Source organism: Naegleria gruberi (assembly GCF_000004985.1).
Source record: "Naegleria gruberi genomic scaffold NAEGRscaffold_6, whole genome shotgun sequence".
Lineage (NCBI taxonomy): Eukaryota > Heterolobosea > Eutetramitea > Acrasida > Naegleriidae > Naegleria > Naegleria gruberi.
Genome location: NW_003163321.1, coordinates 640,156 through 663,394, shown reverse-complemented (window position 1 = coordinate 663,394; position 23,239 = coordinate 640,156). Strand labels below are relative to the sequence as shown.

The following is a 23,239-nucleotide window of genomic DNA, read 5'->3' as shown; positions in this document are numbered from 1 at the left end:
TATCTCTGGAAACTTGTTCTACTTGTTCCTTTTGGATGGAAATAACAATAAGGTTACTTATCAAACCAAGTGCTTGTTTGATGTTTCATCAAAGGGTATGTTATTATTCCTTCTTCATATTTAACAAGGCTCCTTTGTGTTAAAATATAGGTGCTTGGGCTCTTGCTTTGGATTTGAAGGATGGATCTGATGCAACCTTCTCCTATTCTAGTCAATATTGGACCAATAACGCCACAGTTGGAAGTATTGGATATCAATATACTAATTTGAAGACTTTGGCTTTTACTAAACATGTTGCTCACTCTTTGAAAATGACAACAGTTAAGACAGCTTTTGTTTTGGATCATGACGGATTCATTGTCGAGTCTAACAAGACCAATACTGCTGTTTTTACAGTTAACAAAAAGTCATTGTTAGAAGCGTTCTCTGATGAAACTTATCAATCCAGAGTAGTTCCAGGATCTTTGAGAACTGCTAGAAATTTCTATTCTCTAGCTCCAGATTACACATCTGCCAAATATTGTGCCAACAAATTAATTGGATTCAACATGGGAAATAGTAATTATTTGAAAGTGAGATTTGGTGTTGTAACCTCTTCAAATGCCTCTTGTGTTGAGAGTGGAAAACTTGATGCCTACATTGGTATTGGTGGAAGTCAAACAGGTGCCTATCATGGAATGGGTGGAAAGGGAACAAATGTTTGCTCCCATCCAAGAAGAAAACTTGCCTACAAGTATGCTTGTGAAAATGCTGCTTTTACAACTGCGTCTCTCTATGTTGGTGATCAATTTGATTGCAGCGCTTTGAATTATTGCAGTGGTCATGGTATTTGTGCTGGCAATAATTTGTGTCAATGTGAAGATGGTATCATAACTGCAAATTGTAGTTTGTCTTGTAATCCAGGTTGTGTACATGGCTCTTGTGTTGGCACTGATAAGTGTCAATGTGAGCCAGGATGGACAGGTCCTCTCTGTGATAAGCCATCTTGCTTTGGAAAGCTTGCCAATGATTCTTCAGTTTGTAATTCCAGAGGTGATTGCATCAGATTGGACACTTGTGCTTGCAGATCTGATTTCTACGGTAATGAATGCGAGTTTTCCAAGTGTAATGGAAAGTTTGCCAATGATTCTTCAGTTTGTCATTCACGTGGTGATTGTAATGCATTAACTGGCACTTGTAATTGTTCTTCTGGTTTTTATGGATCTGATTGTGAAGTTTGGAAATGTAGTGGTGTCATGAGCAATGAAACTCTAGTTTGCTCTGGCCATGGTTCTTGCATTTCAACTGATAATTGCACTTGCAATACAGGATTCTTTGGAAATGATTGTTCAGGAAGTCTCTTTACATGTTTTGGAATTTCTGCCGGTAGTCAAAGTGTTTGCAGTGGAATGGGTTCTTGCATTGCTCAGGACGTTTGTTCCTGTGTAAACTCAACTGTTTATGGTAACCAATGTGAAATGTTGAAGTGCAATGGAAAGATGATTAATGATTCCACTGTTTGCTCCTCATCTGGTCAATGTATTTCTGGAGTGTGTAATTGTAATTCAACTACATATGGTAACGATTGTCAATTCTTGAAATGTAATGGAAAAACAGCAGAAAACGCAACAGTATGTTCATCGAATGGAACATGCTCCTCAGGTGTTTGTACCTGTTCTTCAACTAACTACGGTAATGATTGCCAATTTATCAAATGTAATGGTAAAACTGCTGAAGATCCCTCTGTTTGTTCTTATGCAGGTCAATGTATTTCTGGAACATGTAGCTGTAACGCCACCACTTACGGATCTGACTGTCAACTCATGAAATGTAATGGAAAAACAGCAGTCGATCCAAGTGTTTGTTCCTCCAATGGCACTTGTTATCAAGGAGCTTGTACCTGCTCTTCCTCCAACTATGGTAATGACTGTCAATTTATCAAATGTAATGGAAAGACTGCTGAAGATCCATCTGTTTGTTCTTATGCAGGTCAATGCATTTCAGGAGTTTGTAATTGTAATTCCTCAACATACGGAAATGATTGCCAAAATGTGAAATGCAATGGTAAAACAGCCGAAGATCCATCAGTTTGTTCCTTTAATGGTATTTGTCTATCTGGTGTTTGTTCTTGCAACAAGAACTACACTGGTAATGACTGCCAACATCATACCTGCAATGGAACCATGTTCAATTCTTCTTCTGTTTGCTCATCCAGAGGTGCATGTGTATCTGTCAATAATTGCAGTTGTCTCGCAGGATTTTATGGAGATAATTGTGAGTTTATCATTCCAGGTACTTTTACTTGCTACGGAATCGCAAGCTTGAACCCTCAAGCTTGTTCAGGTAATGGCTATTGTGTAGGTCAAAACAATTGCACCTGCAAACAAGGTTATGCAGGAGAGGCCTGTGAACACAAAAAATGTTATGACATTCTGTCAAATTCAAGTTCAGTTTGTTCAGGAAAAGGGATTTGTTCAGCTCCAGATTCTTGCCAATGCATTTCAGGATATACTGGCTTTACTTGTGATATTCCAATCTGTTTTGGAATTTTAGCTAATAATTCAAAAGTTTGTTCAAGCTCAAATGGAACCTGCACAGCTCCAAATACTTGCTCTTGCAATAATGGATACATTGGAGCCACATGTGAAATTCCAGTTTGTTTTGGAAAGCCTGCAAATGATTCCAATGTTTGTAGTGGAAAAGGTGTCTGTTCATCACCTAATGTATGTAATTGCCCAGCTCCAACTGCTCTTTCTAAAGTCACTGGAAATCAATGTCAATATCTTCAATGTTTGAGTAAGGAGAATACATTTGTTGTTTCAACAGACTCAAGAGTATGTAATGGAAAGGGTATTTGTAGTTCCACTGGATGCCAATGCAGTACAGGATACTCTGGTGATTATTGTCAATATTACACTTGTAATAATATTAGGTTCGATCAATCTGGTGTCTGCAGTGGACAGGGTAATTGTACAGATTACAACACATGTTCTTGCAATCAAAATAATCAAGATGGTTATTGGCAAGGAACCTATTGTGATGTTTGTAGACTTGACTATGAAACTGAATTAACAGGATGTAAGAAGCTCAAGTGTGATCCTGCTACTACTTGTAACCAACATGGCTATTGTAATTCAGCTCTCCAATGTGTTTGCAATGGTAATTGGGACGGAAAGTTCTGTTCCGTTTGCAAGACCAACTATTACAATCCTAATTCTGATTGTGGAACATTTTGTGAAAAATCAACAACATGTTCTAACCATGGAGATTGTACCAATAATGGAACATGCTCTTGTTATGCTAGTCCAACTGAAGGGTATTGGGAAGGATCCAATTGTAACAAGTGTCAAACTGGTTATTATGGTTCACAATGTTCAACTCAAATATTCGGTCCTGCCAAATTCTTGGACATGTTTAATGGCATTGTTTTCAAAGTTATTGGTCCTGCTTCTTATACTCAATCAAAAGTTGATTGTTCAAGATTAATTTCAAGCTCCCAATTATCCTTGTTTGGTACTGGTCCTGTATGCATGTGGACAAATAGAGGTAGTGGTGAATTTACAATTCTCTTTGGAGATGATTATTCCTTAATGCCAGGAGCAGTTGTTGGAATGAATAGACTGGTATTTGATGCCAGTGGTACTGATTTACAAGATGTATATGTTTTGAATGCCGATAATCCAGCAATACCAGTTGTCGTCTTTTCTGGTCTGAATAATATTGGTACTTGCGATAACTTTAGTCTGGATGCCTCTGCTTCTTATTCTGGAGATAGAAAGCCATTGAAATATTATTGGACAATTGTTTCTTCTCCAAGTAATTTCCTTTCTGTCTCTATGCCTAACACCTCAGTTTTGTCTCTTGATTACATTGCAATGCAATATCCTGGTGAGTACAAGTTCGGTCTTCAAGTAGAAAGCTCAATATCTGGAAAGGTCAGTACTATGAGTATTTGGAGTGTTTCAAAGGCAGCCGTTCCACTTCCAGTGCTATACATTATTGGTTTCAATGACAGAACTATTATCAAGTATGAATCTCCTGTTGTCATTAAGAAGCATTTGGAGCTTCCAAGTTGCTTCTATCCAAACCAACAATTAAACATTGTCTGGGAACAATTATCAGGTCCAGTTACAACTTTTGAAACAGACAAGTTTAACAACTTGGCAGTCACCCACTTTTCTGGTCTGGTTGAAGCCGTCTATGAATTCAAAATCACTGTAACTTCAGTGGTGAATCCTCTTTCGACTGCATCCGACACCATTAAGATTACTGTTAGACCAAGCCCTTTGAGCTTAATTTTATATAGTGATGAAGTATCTTCCGATATGGGTACTATTGTTGTCAATCTTGTTGATCCTGATGTCACATCTGAGGCTGAAACATGGACATGGTCTTGCTTCGATGCAACTAATAATGTTGGGTGTGGAACAACTATTGATTCTGCCCTTATCTCGTATTCAAATGATAGAACTGTTAGACCTTTAATTTCCTCAGCTGACCTCAAAGTTTACAACTCGATGCCAACTCTTAAATTAACCCTCTCGGTTGTTAAGGGAATAAGATCAGTTCAAACTACTCTTGATTTTGTTTTCCCTGAAAGTAAGAAAGTTCCTCCAACCGTTACACTTATTTCAGTTGTCCCAACTAAGACTGTCATTTTGAAACAAGATATTGTTAACTTGCAACTTGCAGTCACTGCCAATGGAGAATCTGTTGGAATTGATCAGTATATTAGCAGAGAATGGACTTTGAATTCAAAGATACTTTCAAATGGTGAAGCAGTTATCTCTAAAATGACTTCCAGCCCAACACTATCCAACTCTGTTGTTATTGATCCTGCAACGTTGGAAGATGGAGCTACCTATGTCTTGTCCTTGAAGGTAACTGATATTAGAAATGGATTGAGTGCTGTCTATTCATACTCTTTCCAAATTGCTGCTCCACCTCAAGCTTGTCCATGCACTGTTTCTCCTTCATCAGGTATTGCCTTAGAAACTAGTTTCTCATTCGCATGTACCAATTGTCAAAACGCTCAAAAGACCCTTCAAGTGGTCTATGGTTTTATTGATGACAAATCAGGTGCTAATATTCCACTTTATCAAAACGGAGAAGTCTATTCAACCAAGCTGCCATGTTCATACACACCACTTTCTAACAAGATCGTCACCACATACATTAGAATAACAGATAAATCCACTGGTGCCTACACTGAAATCAAAAAGGACATTACCATTGATCTTGCAGCTGTAAAGAGTGTCGTGGAAGTTAAAAAGAAGGTTGCCTCTTACAGTACAATTCAAAATTCACTCAAAGATGGTGATACAGCCAAGATGGTTTTCAACTCTGCAACAATTTCAAGAGTCGCTGATGGTATGCTAACAAAGATTACCAGTGGTGCAAGAAGAAGAGATGTGAAGCTCGTTTGTCAAAATGGAGGAACTCTTATTACTGAAACCAATAGATGTTCATGTGCATCTGGATTTGAAAAGGCAGATTGCAGTGTTACAGAGGAAGATTTTGCTGCCTATAAGGAAATCAGAGTTGCCTTGATGGATGAATTTATTCAAACATTCGACGCTAGAAATCCATATGAAATTATTACAGAAACCTACTTGACTCTTCAAGCATACGGTTTGGATTCATTGATTGAAAAGTATGATGAATTGGATGGACATAGTATGGAAAAGGCCTATGATATTGTTAACACCTTACTTAAATTCTGCGAATATAATAAGGAGCTTAGAGTTCCTTTTGGAGTTGACAAGTTATTGACCAATATCTTGAATTCTATCTACAATTATATTACATACAATCAGTTACAAGCATCAGACCAACTCAGTTCTCTCTACACAATGCTGAAACGTGTTTCTAATTTAATGTTGAGAGGTATTTACATTGGTGAAAGAGATTTACAATTGAAGACAGTCTTTGCTTCAATTTCATCCAACAAGCTCTTTAGAGCAGGTTTTGAATCAAGATTAACATCACCACTTGAAGGTGCTGTTGTTTTGTTGCCTCCAGAAATGCCTCTCTACTTGAGCGAAAAATCTAACAGAAAGTCTATTTCCTTTATTTCAATTTCCTCCAACGATATATTTGGTATTTCTGACACTGTTGCCGCTAAGGTGGTGTTAAGTGATAGCACCATCACTGTGAACACATCTAAGATTGAAACATCAATATCTTCTACCATGTTTCTTAGAAGCAATGTCTTATTCTTTGAATTATTGGAATCCACTGCAGATGTATTGACTCCAATCACTTATAATATGACAATATCTAACGTCAAGAATTATCCAAGCAACTCTTTGATTTCCACAACTAAATCCACTCAATCAAACAAAAATGTAATTACAAAAGTGTATAGATCTTCAGAATTATTATGTAGAACATTTAAGAATTTCACTGTTGGAGTTGATCCATCCTGTGTTGTTGTGGTGAGCTCCAACTCTACCGCAACTTGTAAATGCAACTCTACAACAAGCACTATGATTATTGAAAATATTCTTGAAAAGGTTGTAAAGGTTTCCACACCAATAGCAGAAGATCGATATTTGGGTATAATTCTTGGAACAATTCTTGGTTTCACTTGTTTATTATGTACAGTCTTTGTTTTTATTGTTGTCTTATTAAAATTGAAGTGGGATTGTTGTAAGAGAAGAAAGGGTCCTGTCTATGAGGTTCCAGTAGTTGGGGATCCTAACGCTCAAGTGGAAATGTTAAGTTATAGTGTTTAATTGAATAAACGTTTAAACTAAATGTATTGAATATTTCAAAATTATAACCCTATTATATTTGTTTTTCATAAAGCTTATACCCTCTTGAATCAATAATAGTTGTTTTCTTGGAAATTGTGTTTTTTTATTGAATGAACTTGCACATCGAGAGTAGGATTGAGACAATTTAAAGATTGGTGGATAGAATTGTTTCGAGTTGTGATATTGTTACGGAAAATGAAAGTGGCAAATCTTTGATTATTTTCTCGATGGTTTTAAAAGTTGAAACTTTGATAATTGAAAATTAGCTAGATCATATATCATTCCTCCTATTATGAAAAAGTTAAAATTTAAATATTGTAGATAGTGTCAAAAATTAATCTCGAGTGCCGGGAATTGAACCCGGGTCGCCAGAGTGACAGTCTGGAATGCTACCACACCCGATTACATTAAGAACGAATCGATTCCTTACTTGGCCTTAGTAAAACGCTTCATTCCAAAATTTTGGCGCCAAAATTGTACACTTTTCATCTCAAAGAACCTCAATTAATAATAAAAAATGACAGAAAGTGTTTCTATTCGGTGGGATGTCTCTGATTTAGTTCGGGATTCGCTACTCTCAAAATCAGACATGAAATTGATCGTTTGTTGTTTTGCTGAACCATTCTCTCCAATTTCTAGAGGATTAGCAAAGTGTAGGTTTTCTTAATATCGAACCATAAATTGGAGAATTTAATGATGGGATGAAAATCATTAATATTATTGGAATTTAAAAATAATAATCAATGATGGAATTTAATAATTTATTTAAATAATATAAGGCTTTGAGGAAATTCGTATGGGAGATTCTGTGAGCTATGCTCAAATATTTATTTTGGATCCAACAGAAAATATTCAATTTGCTTTGGAATGCAATGTAAAGGCTTGTCCTGCCATTGTATTCTTTTGGGAAGGAAAGCAAGTCTCTATTCAAAGAAATGGATGGGACGAAGATACCAAATGTAAGTAATTTCATGATCCAATACGAGCTGACGACATTAATTATTGAATATTGAAATTTAAAATTAATAATCATCAGTTGTTGGTGTCACATCTAAGGAAAATGTAAGTAATCAAAAAGAACCTCAAATTATATCCAAAAATGTATTTCCATTCTTTAAAAACATTTCTTTAATTTAGTACATCAACTTGATTAGATTGTTAAGAGAAATTGCCGAAGATGCCAATCAAGATAATCTCATTCTCAAGGCTCAAGGAATGTAAATAAATTTATTGATCATTTTGGAGAGTCTCACACATCTTGAGGAATAATTCACCATTTTCATTTTCCTTTCTAGTTAAAAGATAAAATTTACTGGAATAGTTGATTAGCAAAAAAATGATCAACATTCTACTACTTACTATGTTTCATCTCTTTGACCAGTTCCAAAATTACCCATATATCTACTATGAACTTTGAAAACCTTGATTACATAATTGTATCGTTCAGGGTTTGTAATTTGATCCACAAAATATGAAACACCATCACGATCATCACTCAAAATTTCCAAAAAGACTCCCTTCTCATCCATAAATGTATCAATAACTTTCATCAATGCCTCTACTGTCTTTTCATCTCCTGTATAGGTCAATTCACTTCCAATAATAATTTCACACTTGTCTGGTACTTCCAAAATTGGTGTTTCACCTCTAGCAATTTGTTCCATAGCTTTTGGAATTTCATTATAAATCTTGTACCAATCAAGCTCTACAACTTTTCCACTTTTTTGCATATTTTCCTTTTGTTCCTTAATTTTCTCAGTTTTACATTTGGTATTCTCATCAGTTTCGTCAAAATCAGAATTGGCCTTCAAATTGAATTTCATATTATCCATCAAGTGAGGCAAATCAGTAATATAACAAGTGGATGCAAAACGAGCTGCACAAACTCCACACAATGCAACACCAGCTCCCAATTCCATTACTTTACGATCCTTGAATATCAAATCTCCAAATTCATAAATGTATCGAGTCATGATGATGGCTGCATCCCACAAGGCACATCCAATACCTGCATCAATGATGGACATTTCACGAATGTAGAATTCATCCTCATATTCTTTTGTTTTCTTATTGTAGGCTCCAAATCCGACAGTCTATCCTCTCATTGTTATATTATATTTAATAATTAAATATTATTATTTAATATATTATTAAAGAAAAGATTAGAGATAAAATAGATGAAATAACAAACCTTTCTTCTATTCTTACCAATTCCCAAAGCAGCTTCCACCCAATTAATATTCGATCTGAATAATTTCATCATCACCACATCAACAACAACAAATTTCATCATCAAAATTATCATCAAATCATCATCAATAATTCATCATCATCCGATGATTCACTTTGAAAAAAAAACCTACTCTCCAATACGTTGTCTATTATTCTTCATGATAATAATAATATTGATGTGATGTTTTCTTGAATCAAAGCCTTCTTTAAATTTTTCTCAAAATTCTTCTTGAAGCAAAAAATTGCTTGTTCTTTGAGAAAAAATTTCTCATTTTTCGTTTTCAAAAAAAATATAAAAAATGTCATTCAGAGGAGGTTCTCGTGGAGGTGGTCGTGGTGGATTTGGTGGTGATAGAGGTGGTAGAGGTGGATTTGGTGGTAGAGGTGGTGGCCGTGGAGGCGGTCGTGGTGGTGGTAGAGGTGGATTTGGTGGCTCCGGTGGAAGAGGAGGTGAAGAATTCCCACCAGAAGAAATTAAGTGTTAGTATCAAATCTTTGAAAATGTGTTCAAATTTATTGTTGATGTTGATGAAATTATTTTGTGAAATGTTTCAAAATGTGTAAATTGTTATTGGTTGTGGAAATACAGTTGCTGGTCAATTTGAAAAGCCTGCTGGAACAGAATTCTTGTTCAAGTCTGTTCTCGATGGTGAAAAGCTCGTTCCATTGTGTAACTCCAATGTATATACTAAAGATAAGACCTTAATCGGTAAATTGAAGGAAGTTTTGGGACCAATCAACCAAGTGGTATGTTTCAAATTTGATCGTTTTAACTAATCACAACAACAACAGTATTTCTCTATGGAAAAGGATGCTAACTTTAGAGGAAACGTTGCTAAGGGTACTGAAGCTTATCTGAATACAAAGAGATTGTTACCATTGGATCGTTTCATTCCTCCAGAACCAAAGAATCCGTAAGTATTTTTGTAAATCGTTCAATTTTTTTCTGACCTTATTCACATACAGACTCATGCCAAAGGAAAAGAAGGCCGGTGGTGGTGGTCGTGGTGGAAGAGGAGGCCGTGGAGGTTTCGGTGGTCGTGGTGGATCCAGAGGTGGTGGTAGAGGTGGTTTCGGTGATAGAGGTGGCCGTGGTGGTGGTCGTGGTGGATTTGGTGGAGATAGAGGTGGTCGTGGTGGATTCGGTGGTGACCGTGGTGGTTTCGGTGGTGGTCGTGGTGGTGGCCGTGGAGGTTTCGGTGGCGACCGTGGTGGATTCGGTGGCGATAGAGGTGGCAGAGGTGGATTTTCTAGAGGAGGTGGCAAATTTGGAGGAAAGTTCTAAATGACCAATTTATTACCAACAATCGACAACACACACATTCACACAATTTTTATCTAATACCTAGTTAATTATATAAAATATATTAAAAAATTAATTCTCTTAAAAGAATTCAATTTATTATTATGAGCTAGGAAGATGTTTGACATTAATTTGATTTTTAAAACTGTAACAAATAATTCGAATTAGATAAAATCAAATTGAATTTATACATTTAATAGTATCTTGATCAAAGGTCATACATTGAGAAAGATGTTTGTTCTCAATAATTCCATTCTCAGAGTGTTGTTTCAAATTATTCAAACACTTTTGAATTGTCTTGGCACACATAACTGAATTGATGCAATATTGATATTTCAAAACTTGTTTCTCCATTTCAAAATTTTCCTTAGTTGGAATGTAAAAATCTGTTGGGTTTTTCTGCACATAGGGCACAAAGTTTGGATTACTTGGTCGATATTGGTTACAATAAGAAGAGTTCAGTAATTCCTCCTTCTTATTCAATGGAAGATAGGCTTTATCGGTATTGGAATTATCATTCATTTCCTTAATCCATTCCTGTGGGAAGGTTGAGAGAAATGCACCACTCAAGGCAGGTTTCAGCTTGTCGTCCACAACATCCTTTCTGAGTTTTTTCTTTGGACATGTTTCACAAGTCTGGCACTCAGCCATCGAAATGTATCTTTCCTCCAAACTCATTTCTTTTCCAGTTTCTGGATTAATTACTGTCTTTTTTCCAATCAAATTCGAATGTACAATAAAGTAATCGGGATAAGTTTGACATTGCCAATTGTAACTCTTTTGCTTATCCGTTCGATATAAATCCAATTTCCTAAACATGGTATCCAAACATGAGTAATAGTAATTCTTCATTTGTCTATCCTTTGTCTTGTACAAATGACGAGTAATAAACCAACACGAAGTTCTATTCAATGTTTCAATATCAAATAAATTTTCCAACATTTCATTTTCAACTTTAGGCTTTGCTCCGAATCCGAAAAATCCCATTCTTTAATGTAATCTTAGTGGCTTTGTTACTTTGATAGTGTTTTTGCTATTTTTTTTTAGAATTTTTTTTCAAACATTGCAAATTTAAATTTTTAAATAATTTGAAAAAATTGGAGGCGAATTATCAAAACCACTTTTTGATGTAAATTTAACAAGTTTACAATGAATTTAATGTGGACTTTAAGAAATTCATCTCAATTTTTCATCATTGTTGCTTGAATTTATTTGAGAATCCAAAGGATTATCCAATTTCACAAATCAAAAAAAAGGCCAAAAGTGAAAGCTTTCGAAACTCTACCAATCTGAACACAAAACAAGATATTGTTTTTTACATTCATTACCCATGCATGGTTTGGATTGAATTTTCCTTCTTTTCTGATAAGCCATCTTCTGAATCAGCAAGTTTTTATATTAAATTGAAACTACAACGTGATGATCAACTTTTTACAATCCATCATTAGGAGTGGAGGAAGAGAATTATCATCAATCGATAGAGTAAATTACGATCCGATAATTAATAATTTAAGTGATCATGATGATGAAGATGATGATGAATTATTATTGGAAAATAATAATTTAATTCATCATCAATTTAATGGGAATGATGAAATAGATAATTCAATAATATTGGATAATGATGATAATGAATTTACCATTAATCTTTCCTCATCATCTCTCCGAGGCAACAATTCTCAAAGTAACAACCACAATTCCTCAACAACAACAACTCTTCGTCTCAAACCCCAAACTTCCCTCAATTCCAATTACTACTCTGAAGAATACAATCCCTCCTGTCCTCCATTCACTTCCACTCCGTCATCATCTTCAAGAAGATTTACTTCTTCCTCAATAAGAGGAAATTCTTCATTAGAAAAAAAGAATTCAAAAATGTCCATTGAATTACACCTCGTGGGTAGTCATTCGGGGGTTGGTGGAACAGCCTTGGACTCATCGAATGCTGTTGATGCTCGTTACTCAAGGATGAGTCAGGAGGATGATTCCTCATCGAGTATTTCACATCGTCAGCAGCACCATCATCATCATCAAGAGAATAAGAGGAGAGGAAAGTTGCAAACTTTTATAGTGGGAGTGAGACAATGTAATCCATTTGCAATGTTTGTGGCCCTTGCATTGCTGTTCATATTGATGGGAGCTATTGCTTTCTTAACGTTGATTTTGTGCATCTTGTTGGTAAGTTTTGTTAGTGAGAGAAGGAATTTGTTAAATAATAATAATTGGCGTATTTCAATTTGATAATGAAACATGTAATGAATAATTGATGATTTTAATGTTTGGAAAATTGTTGTGAACCTTTCATTGTTGGACTGTGCATTTATTTCATAACGATGTAAAAATTTCCAATTATGTATGAAATTATGTTTGTGAAAAATAGATTGATTCATCACCTGAACCAATTGTTATTCTTGTATCCATAGACGCCTTCAGATATGACTTTGTGGATAAATTTGCAAAATACATGCCTGCCTTGTCCTCGCTCCGAAAGCAGGGAGTGACCGTTGGTAGAATGCAACCTTGCTTTCCAACAAAGACCTTCCCTAATCATTACAGTATTGCAACAGGTCAATATGTGGAAAATCATGGACTTGTTTCAAATAGCTTCTATGATAGAAATGCTCCATTTGCTAACAAATTGTTCAAACAAACATTGACTGATCCTTACTGGTGGTCTCAGGGAGAACCTATTTGGATCACTGCAGAAAAACAAAATGTTTCAACTGCTACCTATGATTATCCAGGAGGTAACGTGAAAATTCAAGGAATTTATCCATCATTTTACGAACCTGTCTATATTAAGGAAAGTGGATTTGAGAGACGTCTTGGAAAAATTGAACAATATTTGAAAATGAAGAGGGATAAGGTCCCTGGAGCTCCATCTCTCATCATGTACTATGTGAGTTGGGTTGATTCTGCTGCTCATTACTACGGTGTCCCAGACACTGATGATAGCACCACTAATGATAGTGCTGTATTTTATAATGCTCTCAAAACTACTGATGGTTTCATTGATGGAATTATGAAAAAGATTGATGAACTTGGAATGAAATCGAGAGTTAATTTCCTTATAGTTTCAGATCATGGAATGCTTAATTTGAGCGCGGATAGAATTGTTTGGATTAGAACCATGTTGGAAAAATATTACAATGAAACCCAACCAACCAATCGAGTTGATTTCAAATCAGTAGTGACCAGTAATACAGTTGGAACATTGGTAGATATGAATGTACTCGTCAATAGTACTGATGCAGTATTGAAAAGGAATACCATTAATCAACTCTATACTGATCTTCAAGAAACTGTCAAGAGATATTCTTTGAATTGTACCATTTACAAACGAGATGAAATTCCAGCCCAATATCATTATAATAAGAATGAAAGAATTCCTGATATTTTACTCATATCAGACCCTGGATATTATAGTGGATTGGATTCTTCAGCTTGGTGGAATGAAAGAGGTGATCATGGCTATAGAAATGATATCGATGAAATGTATGCCTTCTTTACTGGAATTGGACCTAAATTGAAGAGAGGAGGTGTGAAAGCATATGAAATGATACAAAATATTCATATTCACTCCTTAATTGCCGAATTACTCAAAATTAAACCATCCACTATAACAGATGGTAATATTGAAAATATTAAGAATGTTCTTTCCTATCAGAAAAAGTAATACATTAATAAATAATACACAAGTTTTTACATCAAGGTGGAAGTGAATTTTCCAATAACCGAAACAACACAAAAAAATGTCGACGCTTAATGATCACCTATTGAAATTGATGGATCAATCTCCTTTGTCCAACCAAGTTTATTATTATGGCTGTCCTAGAGATTTGTTACAAGGTAGATCTCTAAAACATGATCCCAACATGAAAACTAAATATTCGTTTGTTATGGGCAAGGAAGATTTCGACAATCAGATCAAACCCTTCTTTGTGTTGGTTGGAAAATCTTCACACAGAGAAATTTTCTATGATTACGACAATGAACAATACAGGTTGATGGAAAAAGGTTGGTGGATTAAACTGGTGCAACATTATGATGCAAACAACAAGACTAATGAAGAGGTTTCAATTAAGCTCATCACCACTACTTCCCCACCAACAATTGAACAAGTTAGAAAAAGGGTTATTCCTCTCGAGCAAGTAAAACGTGAAACAGGAGAAGAATTTGTCAGATTAAGGCAAATATTGGAAAGATGTGATGGAATAGTTCTTGATGTTTCAAGAGAAAGGTACCAACATAAGGAAAGTGATGCCACTTTGGTTGTGGATAAGGTTCTATTCGAAAATGGCGAAACCTTTATTGTCTTTTCATTTAAGGGACATTATTCATTTTCAGAAAGTGAAACAATAACCAACTGTGAAATATTTAAACCATGCAGGAGCAAAATTGTTGAATACTTGAGTAGGAACAACAAGACACTCTATTCTAAACTAATTGAACAAGGTAAAGTCGATGCCAAGTTACAATACGAATCCTTGAGCTTGAATGAATTTGAAAATATTGATGAAAATGAAACTATACTTTCTCAAGTCTTTAATTTTGGTTGTAATAATGAGAGAAGGAGAGAAATTGAATATGAAAAACAACATTACATCGAGCTAAATAAGAAACTACCAGAAAAGGAACAATATTCTGAACAATACATTAAGTTCATTTGTAGAAGTATTCTAGTTAATGGAATTACATATGTAGAGGAAGACTTTGACTTTGATTAACAAACCAAAATGATTTTTATCATTCCAATTAGTTTAATGTAATTTATAGCCAAAAATTATTTAGCGCTGCTGTCCTGTTTTGGAAAGTTGTAAAATCACCTTTTTGAGCGATTTGATTTTTTACATTTATGGAATTGTTCAATACCAACATTCTAATGTTAACACATAGCTTGATGTTCAGTTTAATAAAGCAAATGAATATTAAACAGATTGTTTCTAAAACTTGTTCTTTTCGTTTTATTTCACTAATGTACAATTGATGGATTGTTATACATTGAGGTTCTTCCTCATTATTATTATTGTTATTACAGGTAATTATGGTACATTCAGAGGCTGTGTCATCAGCATCTGATTCTTCTTCATCTTCATCTTGTTCGATGACTTCAAAGTCACCAAGCAAGCCTCCGACGAAATTGCAACATTCGAATCTTTGTTCGAAGGCTTCTTCCTCTTGTTCCTCATCAAAGAAGCTGTAACAAGAGCTTGTAGATAGAGTGCTGATTGGTGAATCACACTCTTCTTCATAGTCATAGGAATAAACACTTGATTGATCATCAGAACAATCAGAACAGCATTCCCAACTTTCCATATATTCATTCTTTTCATCATCAACACTTTTCAAAGAAGCAATCAACATTTCACTTCTCATCGTCTTGTAATCAATATTTCCAATCTCCTCTTCCCATTGTTCAAGCAATTGGTCAACCCTCTCTATTTCTTCTTCAGCGAACCACAAGTCCATTTTATGCTATAGAGTGTTGTGTGTTGTGTCTTTTTTTTTGTATGATCCAAAAGCAAAATGTAGTTTTCGTGCCATCTAAAAAAGGCGCGAATCACAATCCAGAAATCCAAAAGAACAAACAAGAAGAATTGTTCCATCAATCAGCAACATGAAATAAACAACTTGTTGAGAAGAAGGATCTTCTCTTGAATGGAATTAAACAATGTAGATAATGGTAATGGCTGATGGATGGTACAGTAAGCCTTCAATCATCACTATGATCGGGATGATGAAAAACATACAACATTAGATGATCATCATCATTAATATATCGAATTGATAACATACAACAATATGAAAGATGCTATATTGCACAAAAGGAAGTAAAAAAGATTCTATATAGAATAAAAGAGAATGAATTTGTAGATTTCACAAGTGTTTTTCATTATTATCTATAAAAGTTCTGATAAAGTCCATTCCAACGAATTGGTGTTTCAAATTTACTTATTTGTATTCCACATCTGACATCGAGCTGTTTTTGGACTGTTTATTGTTCAACGAGAAGAAATTCATGGAATATGGAAAGAGTGACTTTATCTCTTATCAATATCGAGTGTATAAGCCAATTCTTTCAGAATCTTCTTTACATGTTACTGAAATTACTAGAAATTTAACAGATTTCATGACACGTTCAATGTGTATAAATCTACCTCCATCAGTATCGAGTGAAAAATTGATGGCCAAATCCATTCATTCCACCCATATATTCACTAATTTGTTCTTCTTTGCCAATAAAACACAAAAAAATGAAGAGAAAAGTTTCTTGTGGTCAACTCTATTGGGATAAGAAACAAAAAAACACAGCAACAATAACGAATTGTCATTTAACGGATTTAATCATAATTACTACTCATGGTAATCAAAACAATGGCGACACTCCATTAAATTATTCGGAATTATTAAAAGGAAAGATTATGAAAAAATCAACCTATGAAGTGATCAAACAACAACTTGATAATTATTTGAATAATAGGTATCCTAATTTTGAGCGGTTTGATATGGTTAAAGATTTTAATTTGAATGATGAGGTTAATTATTTGAATCGGATTGATGTGGTTAGAGATTTGGATTTGATTACTTCTTTCATGGAACATGAATTATTTCCCTCTTGTTTTTCGAATATTAATGCAATTAATTGTTTGGCTGAATGGTTGAATTTGTGGCAATATAGATCGTTTGTATTGAGAATTGTTGGAAAAGATAGTACTTACTTTCAATATGCCTTTGAAAAATGGGAAAATGATTTTGAAATTGTTTTGACAGCCATCAAACACAATGGATCTACACTTCAATATGCTAGTAATGAATTGAGAAATAATTCTGAAATTGTGATGGCTGCTATTAAAGAAAATAGATCTGCATTTCAATATGCCAGTAATGAATTGAGATATGATAGAGAATTTATTATAAGTGCTCTTAAACAAGATGCAAACATTATTGATTATGTACCAGATGAATTGAAGAAAAATCAACAAATTTTGGATTTTTGCTCAATTATTAATTGTGAAATTCCAATTTATACCACCAAAATAGCTCTTCCTTATCGAATAGTTACTTACAGAATTGAGGAACCGAATACATGGGTTAAAGAAGCAAACAATTGCCTTAATATTATCAATAGTTATTGTAGAACTTTTGGAATATAATCATGAAAACGAACCTGATGGAGAACAATCAATTTATTGAATATATACATATGTGTTAATTCCTCAAGTTCACAACATACCTTAAAAAAATACCAATGTCTAATCCCAGCGATTCCTTCGGAAAAAAGAGAAAACTCAAAACCTCTCATATGATTGAAAAAATCATCGATGAAGCAAGCCAAGAAATTGTCTTAATACCAACTCAGCAAGCACAGTATAAACCGCAATGTTATACGATTTACATGGAAGACGATAAATCTGAAAATGATTTCTTCCCTACTGAATGTTCACTCCATTAAAAGACATCCATTCACCTTTCCACAACTAAAGAACTCCTCTGTGGCAGATATTTGGAATTTAATCAAGACATTCGCTCCAAAAGAGTATATTTAAAGGGAAATTTATTGGTTTGAGAGTACAAGATGGAAAGGTTTTAAGTTTATCCGAATTTAAGGCTTTTATTGATAATGTGGATGAGAGTGAAGATTTAATGTTTTTCATTGTTAAAGAGAGATTCGAGAATACATTCTCTGCCATAGAATCAAGAATTACATTCCTTAGTGAACAGCAATTTCTGTATTATTAACGCCTTTGCTAAAGATGCTTCCTTCAACTCGAGTGTATGGAAGGAAATGCAGTAACAAAGGATCAATTTGAGGCTTCCAAAAGTGAGGATGATGATTCCTTAACCATCATTAAGTTCACTTCTCATTCTCCAATGAGTTGCCCATTGCATTCTATAAGACACCTGTAAAGTGTTCTACTTTGATTCCATATTTTGCTAATTACCTCCATCAATATCGAGTGAAAAATATTAAGGGAACTCTACAATAATTGAAACACATGTAATTGATGGCTACGGCCATATCACGATCTTGCTCCATCCATCTTGGTCTTCACACATCATGAATACATTGCATTGTAAGCAACATTTTTATTCTATTATTAAATTGTAACTTTCCAAAACAGGCATTTCTGCAGCACGTTGTAACAAATTAAAAAAATCACAAAAATCAAAAAACACCCATTGTGTGCAAAATGGTACGAGATAAGGAAACAGCAGAGGCAGAAAAAGAGTTGGGCAACAAGGCCTTCCGCTCACAAAATTACGATCAAGCACTCTTACACTATTCTAATGCAATTTCAGCTGATCCGAAGAAGGGTGAATATTATTCAAATCGATCGGCTACTAATTTGTGCTTGGGAAGAGAGTTGGAAGCAATTGATGACGCTCAAATGTGTACCAAATTAAAACCAAAATGGTGGAAGGGGTATTTGAGATTGGCTTTGGCTCATTTGCAACACGATCGATTGAGTGAAATGGAAAATACATGTAGGACTGCTTTGGAAGTTTGTCAATTTGATTCCGAAGAAGGAAGGACAAAATTACAAGAATTATTGGTGCAGTGCATGATGGCTCTATCTCAGAGAAAGATGAAGGATGACGGTATTAGAAATGAATCTCCTAGAGATTCTAGATTAAGAGAATTTGATGAACCACTTGTGAAGGAATGGAAAAAGTATTCAGCAGGACAAGTGGTTGAGAATAGTACTGCATTACTCAATACTATCAAGAATAAGTTGACAGGTACCGATAAGGAAGTTTCTATCAAGGAAGAATGCAGAATATTGAATAATATTTATGCAGAAAATGATCTTTTTGCAAAGATTAGAGACAATTATCACCCAACCAAAATTATTTTGGACTGTTTGGCATTGTATGAGAGTGTATCTGATGATAATGTTACTGAATTATTGAGATTACTTGGAAATTCTATTTATGGCTGTAGAAATATTGGAGAATCAGTTAAGGGTCTTAATATTCCAAACAATATATTAGATTATGCTCTATTGGAATCTAAAAGTTTTTCAATGAGACTGTATGCCATCTTTGCAATTCTTTCATCAATGAGAAATATGGATAAGATTGTTACCTTACCAAATTACAAGTTTGGTCCATTCTTTAACATGTTTGCTTACATTTTCATCAACAAAGATGTTGACATGACAATGAAGGAATTTGCTATTAGAAATTTAACAGATTTGATGACACCTTTGATCGAAAAGGATGCTCAATTTCTGAATGCCATCACAGTGGTAAGTATTTAATTAATTCATATGAACTAATAATCAATTATACCAATAATGAATTAATTAATAGAAATTGCAAATTATCATACCACACTTGGTGAAAATGTTGGAAGGATATGCTGCAAATATTGAAACAAGAGAATGCCCGTCAGCTCTGTACTGTATTGTAGCATTAATGTACTTTTCTTTTCATCACCATAATTTATATAGACATGGAATTATCAGAGCTGCTGTACTTTATATGGATCCAACTCTTTCATATACCAAGTTTAAAGAGTATGCACTTGCAATTGTTTCATATTCGACCATTAACAAAACTGGAGCATTCAGATTACAAATGGAATTGGACAATCACTACCAATCTAAAGTTTTACCACTCTTGAAAAATTACAGAAAGGAAAATATCAATGTACTCCAAAAGGCCATGGAATGTTTATTGAGAGGTTATTGTTACAAGAGTTTCCACCAATTCTTAACTAGGGAATATTGCAAGGAAGTTACCGAGCTCATAACAGATATCATGTTTTATTTGAGTTCTAGTTCTAAAGAACATTCAGAACAAGAGGCGAGCTTTTTTGTTTATTGCTCATCAGTTGTGAGATATTTCCATGACTTTGATGGTGTTTCATTCAAGCTTGTACTCAAGAGGAGTCCAATAGGAATATCACTCTTCATCAATATTTTGAAAGGAATTATGAAGTATTACAGGCATGGAATTCAATCTATTACCACATTTATTGAAGCAATTCTGTATGCCAATACTGAAATTCTCAATAATTCAGCAACAGTCCAAACTTTAAAGACATATATTAATTGGTGCTCTCAGCAATCCACTCCATACTTTGACTTTACATTCCATACCATCACAATGAAGCAGCTCTTGTCTGGAGGTTTTACTGAAGATTTGTGCAGTTACCAGTTGAAAACGGATGATGCCATTGTTAGAAATGATAATGATCTTATCCCTGACAGCAATTGTCAAAATTGCAGAAAGAAGGGAACAAAGATTTGTTCCAGGTGTGAAAATGTAAGATATTGCAGTACAGAATGTCAAAAGGCAGATTGGATAATCCACAAACATGCCTGCTGTAAAGAGCATTAAACAAAAATCATGTTTCATAGTTTATTCTTGTGCATCTACCTTCTTGAACCGCTATCAAACAAATTGTTGTTGGAGGAATATTTGCTGAATTGTCAGATGACATCGCCATGGTCTATACCAGAAGATGGTAGAGGTTACAAGAGAGGTGCTCGTGGTCCTGCCAATAAAAGAGGAGGTGCTAATCTTCAGCTATGGTAGAAAGAATAAAACCATCAAAATGGAGATTCACAATCATGTGCAGTAAATTGTCAGGCTCATCAATGTATCATCCTTTATCTTGGTGGTTGTTGTGAAGGAGTGCATGACTACCTGTTAAATATTTAATCTTTTCATGATGACATTATCCAATATTGCTTTGTTTTTTTAAATTAATTAATTTTGAAAAATTATAAAAATAATTTTAAATCAAATTCTGTTGTGTAACGGCTGGTTAATCACACAACGTGTTTGATATTTCTTGCAAAGTTAACACGTTTTGTTCCTGCCCCAACCTTCAACATAAAAAAACGTAAGATGTATAACCTGTTTCGAAGCGATTCAAGTGTAGCAGAGGATCGAGCCGCCAGATACAAGATTATAAGGATGAGGGAATTACTAAAGAAGAACTCGATTGAGCCACAATGTTAGGAACAATAATAACATTGCAGTTTGCATGGGCCTTCACAATGGATAAGATCTAATATATGATATTACCTCTCGAATTGGAGAGCAAAAAGTGGCGCCTCGTAAATTGTGGTTTTTATTTTTTATTAAAAAAAAAATATTAAAATAATCGTGATGAGGTTTGTAGAAGAAGAATTGAGAGGATTGAGAAGAAGGCTTTTAGGTTGATGGATTAAGCGATATGTAATACACAAAGAAGAATCAGAAGGTGAATATTTAATAAGCTAGCAATAATCATTGAAAAACTGTAGATTTTCTATCAAAATATGAAAGAATTGGTCTTTCCGAGTACTATCTTCCAACTCCCTTCCTCTTCTTGGTTTCTGGACATGTTTTCAGGGACAGAACAACATGGTTTTAATACGTGTTTAGTACTTTAAGTTCTTGTTAATTACATGTTCTGCTCCCAATGAACACAAAAATAGTAATGACAGTTGACTGTGGAGAGAGCTTTGCCAAGAGAAAAAGAGGCGAAGTTGCAATGTACTTGGCCATAACAAAACGAAGATTCTGTGATAACACTTGTTTTCCATTCATTATCCATTTGGCTCTAGGTAGCTTCTAATCTAATGTTGTTTACTATTTGATTTAATATAATAATAGAGCTCCCAGAGCTAGCCGATGAAATATTTCTAATTAGAAAAAAACAGCAAGAACAACAGAGAGAAATCAAAGGAGATGCAATTATTCGAAAGTAATAATATTAGCATTAGTTTCAAGCAAGCTATTGAATCAAACTACAAGTATATCATTGGTTCAATGGCAGGCAGGAGTGAATCCATGATCAAGGAGGGAGTAAGAAAGCTTCCTTCCCCAATAATAGTCAACTTACGTCAATACTTGGTTGATGAAGCAATCAATGAGAAGAAACAAAATCTCTATTTGCAATTCTACTTGAATTGCGGCTCTGAAGTGTTTTGCTTGCTGAAACACAAGCAAATCAAAGTTAAGAGTGGAGAATACTCCTATCATGTTGAAGAGCAATTGGGAAAGATTGAGAGAAACGAGAAGAAACCAACCAAACCAAACTTTAGACTAGGAGTACTTGTCTCGACCAAATATCTTGTGTTAGACACCTTGAATTTCACAAGAAAGTTTAACAAGTACAGAAGCAGAAAAGTGGAAAAGGAAGATGGCACAATTTTGTGTTGGGTAGAGAGTAACTCATTCCAAAGTGCAACAAGAGATGAAATATGTAAACCAAAGAGTGGAACCAAACATTCTCTTGAATCATCAAGTAACTCTGATGATCTCTTTGAGCAAGTCAAGCAGATAAAGCTTGAATTCGAACAAACATTAGAGAAGCAGATGAGATTGAAGAATGAATTGGAAGAAAAACTTTCTCTCCTCATTGAAATGATGAAAGATTCGAATAGCAATGACTCTCCAATTATAATGAACACACCAGTTGCACATTTTCATGTTGAAAGCGTGTCGAGCTCACCTGCAACTACCACCACAACAACTGTTGAGACTCCACTCTCTATGGAAGAAATCTTTGGACTCACTGATACACCGACATTCCACTATTTTCAAACACCTCACCAACAACAGTCAAGCCAAATGGAACAAGTGCCAACCATCATGCATGGTGTGCCATATGTTTTCTCAAATGAACTATAGTCAGGGAAGGAGAGAAGACATTATCCTTCCAAGTATCGAGTCGTGAAACATTTTCGAGTAAATTGATGAAGAATCATTCGAATAATGAGAGTTTGTAAATAAATATTGAAAGAAAACAATTGTAAAACATAAATTAAATTAATTACTCTGAACTTTCCATGTTTTAATAAAACTCAATCTTGTTGCGTCAGATGTAATTGCTTTTGAATAAATGACTTCCAGGAAGTTGGCTGGAATATGACCACCTTATAAGGAAAACCGACCTCTCGATAGTTTACTTCACGCATCACACTATTGACTGAGCCGCCTTGACTCAGTGATTTCATTTCACTTG

The 23,239-nt window shown here is 34.6% G+C and overlaps 9 protein-coding genes and 1 non-coding gene across 10 annotated transcripts; 7 read left to right on the top strand and 3 right to left on the bottom strand.

The window, feature by feature from the left end:
- Window positions 1-677: 677 nt before the first annotated feature.
- Window positions 678-5,480, top strand: NAEGRDRAFT_30798 (uncharacterized protein; the record flags this gene model as incomplete). The annotated part of the gene is made up of 3 exons (XM_002681513.1): window positions 678-1,335; window positions 2,053-2,257; window positions 5,381-5,480. Coding segments are annotated over 3 exons (963 nt in total), but the record flags the coding sequence as incomplete, so codon positions are not given.
- Window positions 5,481-7,076: 1,596 nt separating this feature from the next.
- Window positions 7,077-7,139, bottom strand: NAEGRDRAFT_t84. The gene has a single exon. It is a non-coding gene; the product is annotated as a tRNA-Asp (tRNA).
- Window positions 7,140-7,254: 115 nt separating this feature from the next.
- NAEGRDRAFT_63449 (uncharacterized protein) lies at window positions 7,255-7,958 on the top strand (the record flags this gene model as incomplete). The annotated part of the gene is made up of 4 exons (XM_002681512.1): window positions 7,255-7,390; window positions 7,517-7,696; window positions 7,774-7,799; window positions 7,875-7,958. The coding sequence occupies 4 exons, from the start codon at window positions 7,255-7,257 to the stop codon at window positions 7,956-7,958; spliced, it is 426 nt and encodes a 141-aa protein (XP_002681558.1).
- A 137-nt stretch (window positions 7,959-8,095) lies between these two features.
- On the bottom strand, window positions 8,096-9,129 carry NAEGRDRAFT_63448 (uncharacterized protein; the record flags this gene model as incomplete). The annotated part of the gene is made up of 3 exons (XM_002681373.1): window positions 8,096-8,830; window positions 8,929-8,983; window positions 9,101-9,129. The coding sequence occupies 3 exons, from the start codon at window positions 9,127-9,129 to the stop codon at window positions 8,096-8,098; spliced, it is 819 nt and encodes a 272-aa protein (XP_002681419.1).
- Window positions 9,130-9,263: 134 nt separating this feature from the next.
- NAEGRDRAFT_78440 (small nucleolar RNP Gar1p) lies at window positions 9,264-10,359 on the top strand. The gene is made up of 5 exons (XM_002681511.1): window positions 9,264-9,449; window positions 9,559-9,716; window positions 9,762-9,883; window positions 9,936-10,027; window positions 10,088-10,359. The coding sequence occupies exons 1-5, from the start codon at window positions 9,269-9,271 to the stop codon at window positions 10,252-10,254; spliced, it is 720 nt and encodes a 239-aa protein (XP_002681557.1). The 5' UTR covers window positions 9,264-9,268; the 3' UTR covers window positions 10,255-10,359.
- An 87-nt stretch (window positions 10,360-10,446) lies between these two features.
- On the bottom strand, window positions 10,447-11,259 carry NAEGRDRAFT_63446 (uncharacterized protein; the record flags this gene model as incomplete). Its single annotated transcript, XM_002681372.1, has 1 exon — window positions 10,447-11,259. One exon carries the CDS (start codon window positions 11,257-11,259, stop codon window positions 10,447-10,449), a length of 813 nt encoding a protein of 270 aa, XP_002681418.1.
- Window positions 11,260-12,147: 888 nt separating this feature from the next.
- Window positions 12,148-13,948, top strand: NAEGRDRAFT_63445 (uncharacterized protein; the record flags this gene model as incomplete). Its single annotated transcript, XM_002681510.1, has 2 exons — window positions 12,148-12,450; window positions 12,653-13,948. 2 exons carry the CDS (start codon window positions 12,148-12,150, stop codon window positions 13,946-13,948), a joined length of 1,599 nt encoding a protein of 532 aa, XP_002681556.1.
- A 76-nt stretch (window positions 13,949-14,024) lies between these two features.
- Window positions 14,025-14,999, top strand: NAEGRDRAFT_63444 (uncharacterized protein; the record flags this gene model as incomplete). The annotated part of the gene is made up of 1 exon (XM_002681509.1): window positions 14,025-14,999. One exon carries the CDS (start codon window positions 14,025-14,027, stop codon window positions 14,997-14,999), a length of 975 nt encoding a protein of 324 aa, XP_002681555.1.
- Window positions 15,000-16,526: 1,527 nt separating this feature from the next.
- On the top strand, window positions 16,527-18,388 carry NAEGRDRAFT_78439 (uncharacterized protein; the record flags this gene model as incomplete). Its single annotated transcript, XM_002681508.1, has 1 exon — window positions 16,527-18,388. One exon carries the CDS (start codon window positions 16,527-16,529, stop codon window positions 17,424-17,426), a length of 900 nt encoding a protein of 299 aa, XP_002681554.1. The 3' UTR covers window positions 17,427-18,388.
- A 3,572-nt stretch (window positions 18,389-21,960) lies between these two features.
- Window positions 21,961-22,905, top strand: NAEGRDRAFT_63441 (uncharacterized protein; the record flags this gene model as incomplete). Its single annotated transcript, XM_002681507.1, has 1 exon — window positions 21,961-22,905. The coding sequence occupies one exon, from the start codon at window positions 21,961-21,963 to the stop codon at window positions 22,903-22,905; it is 945 nt and encodes a 314-aa protein (XP_002681553.1).
- Window positions 22,906-23,239: the final 334 nt, after the last annotated feature.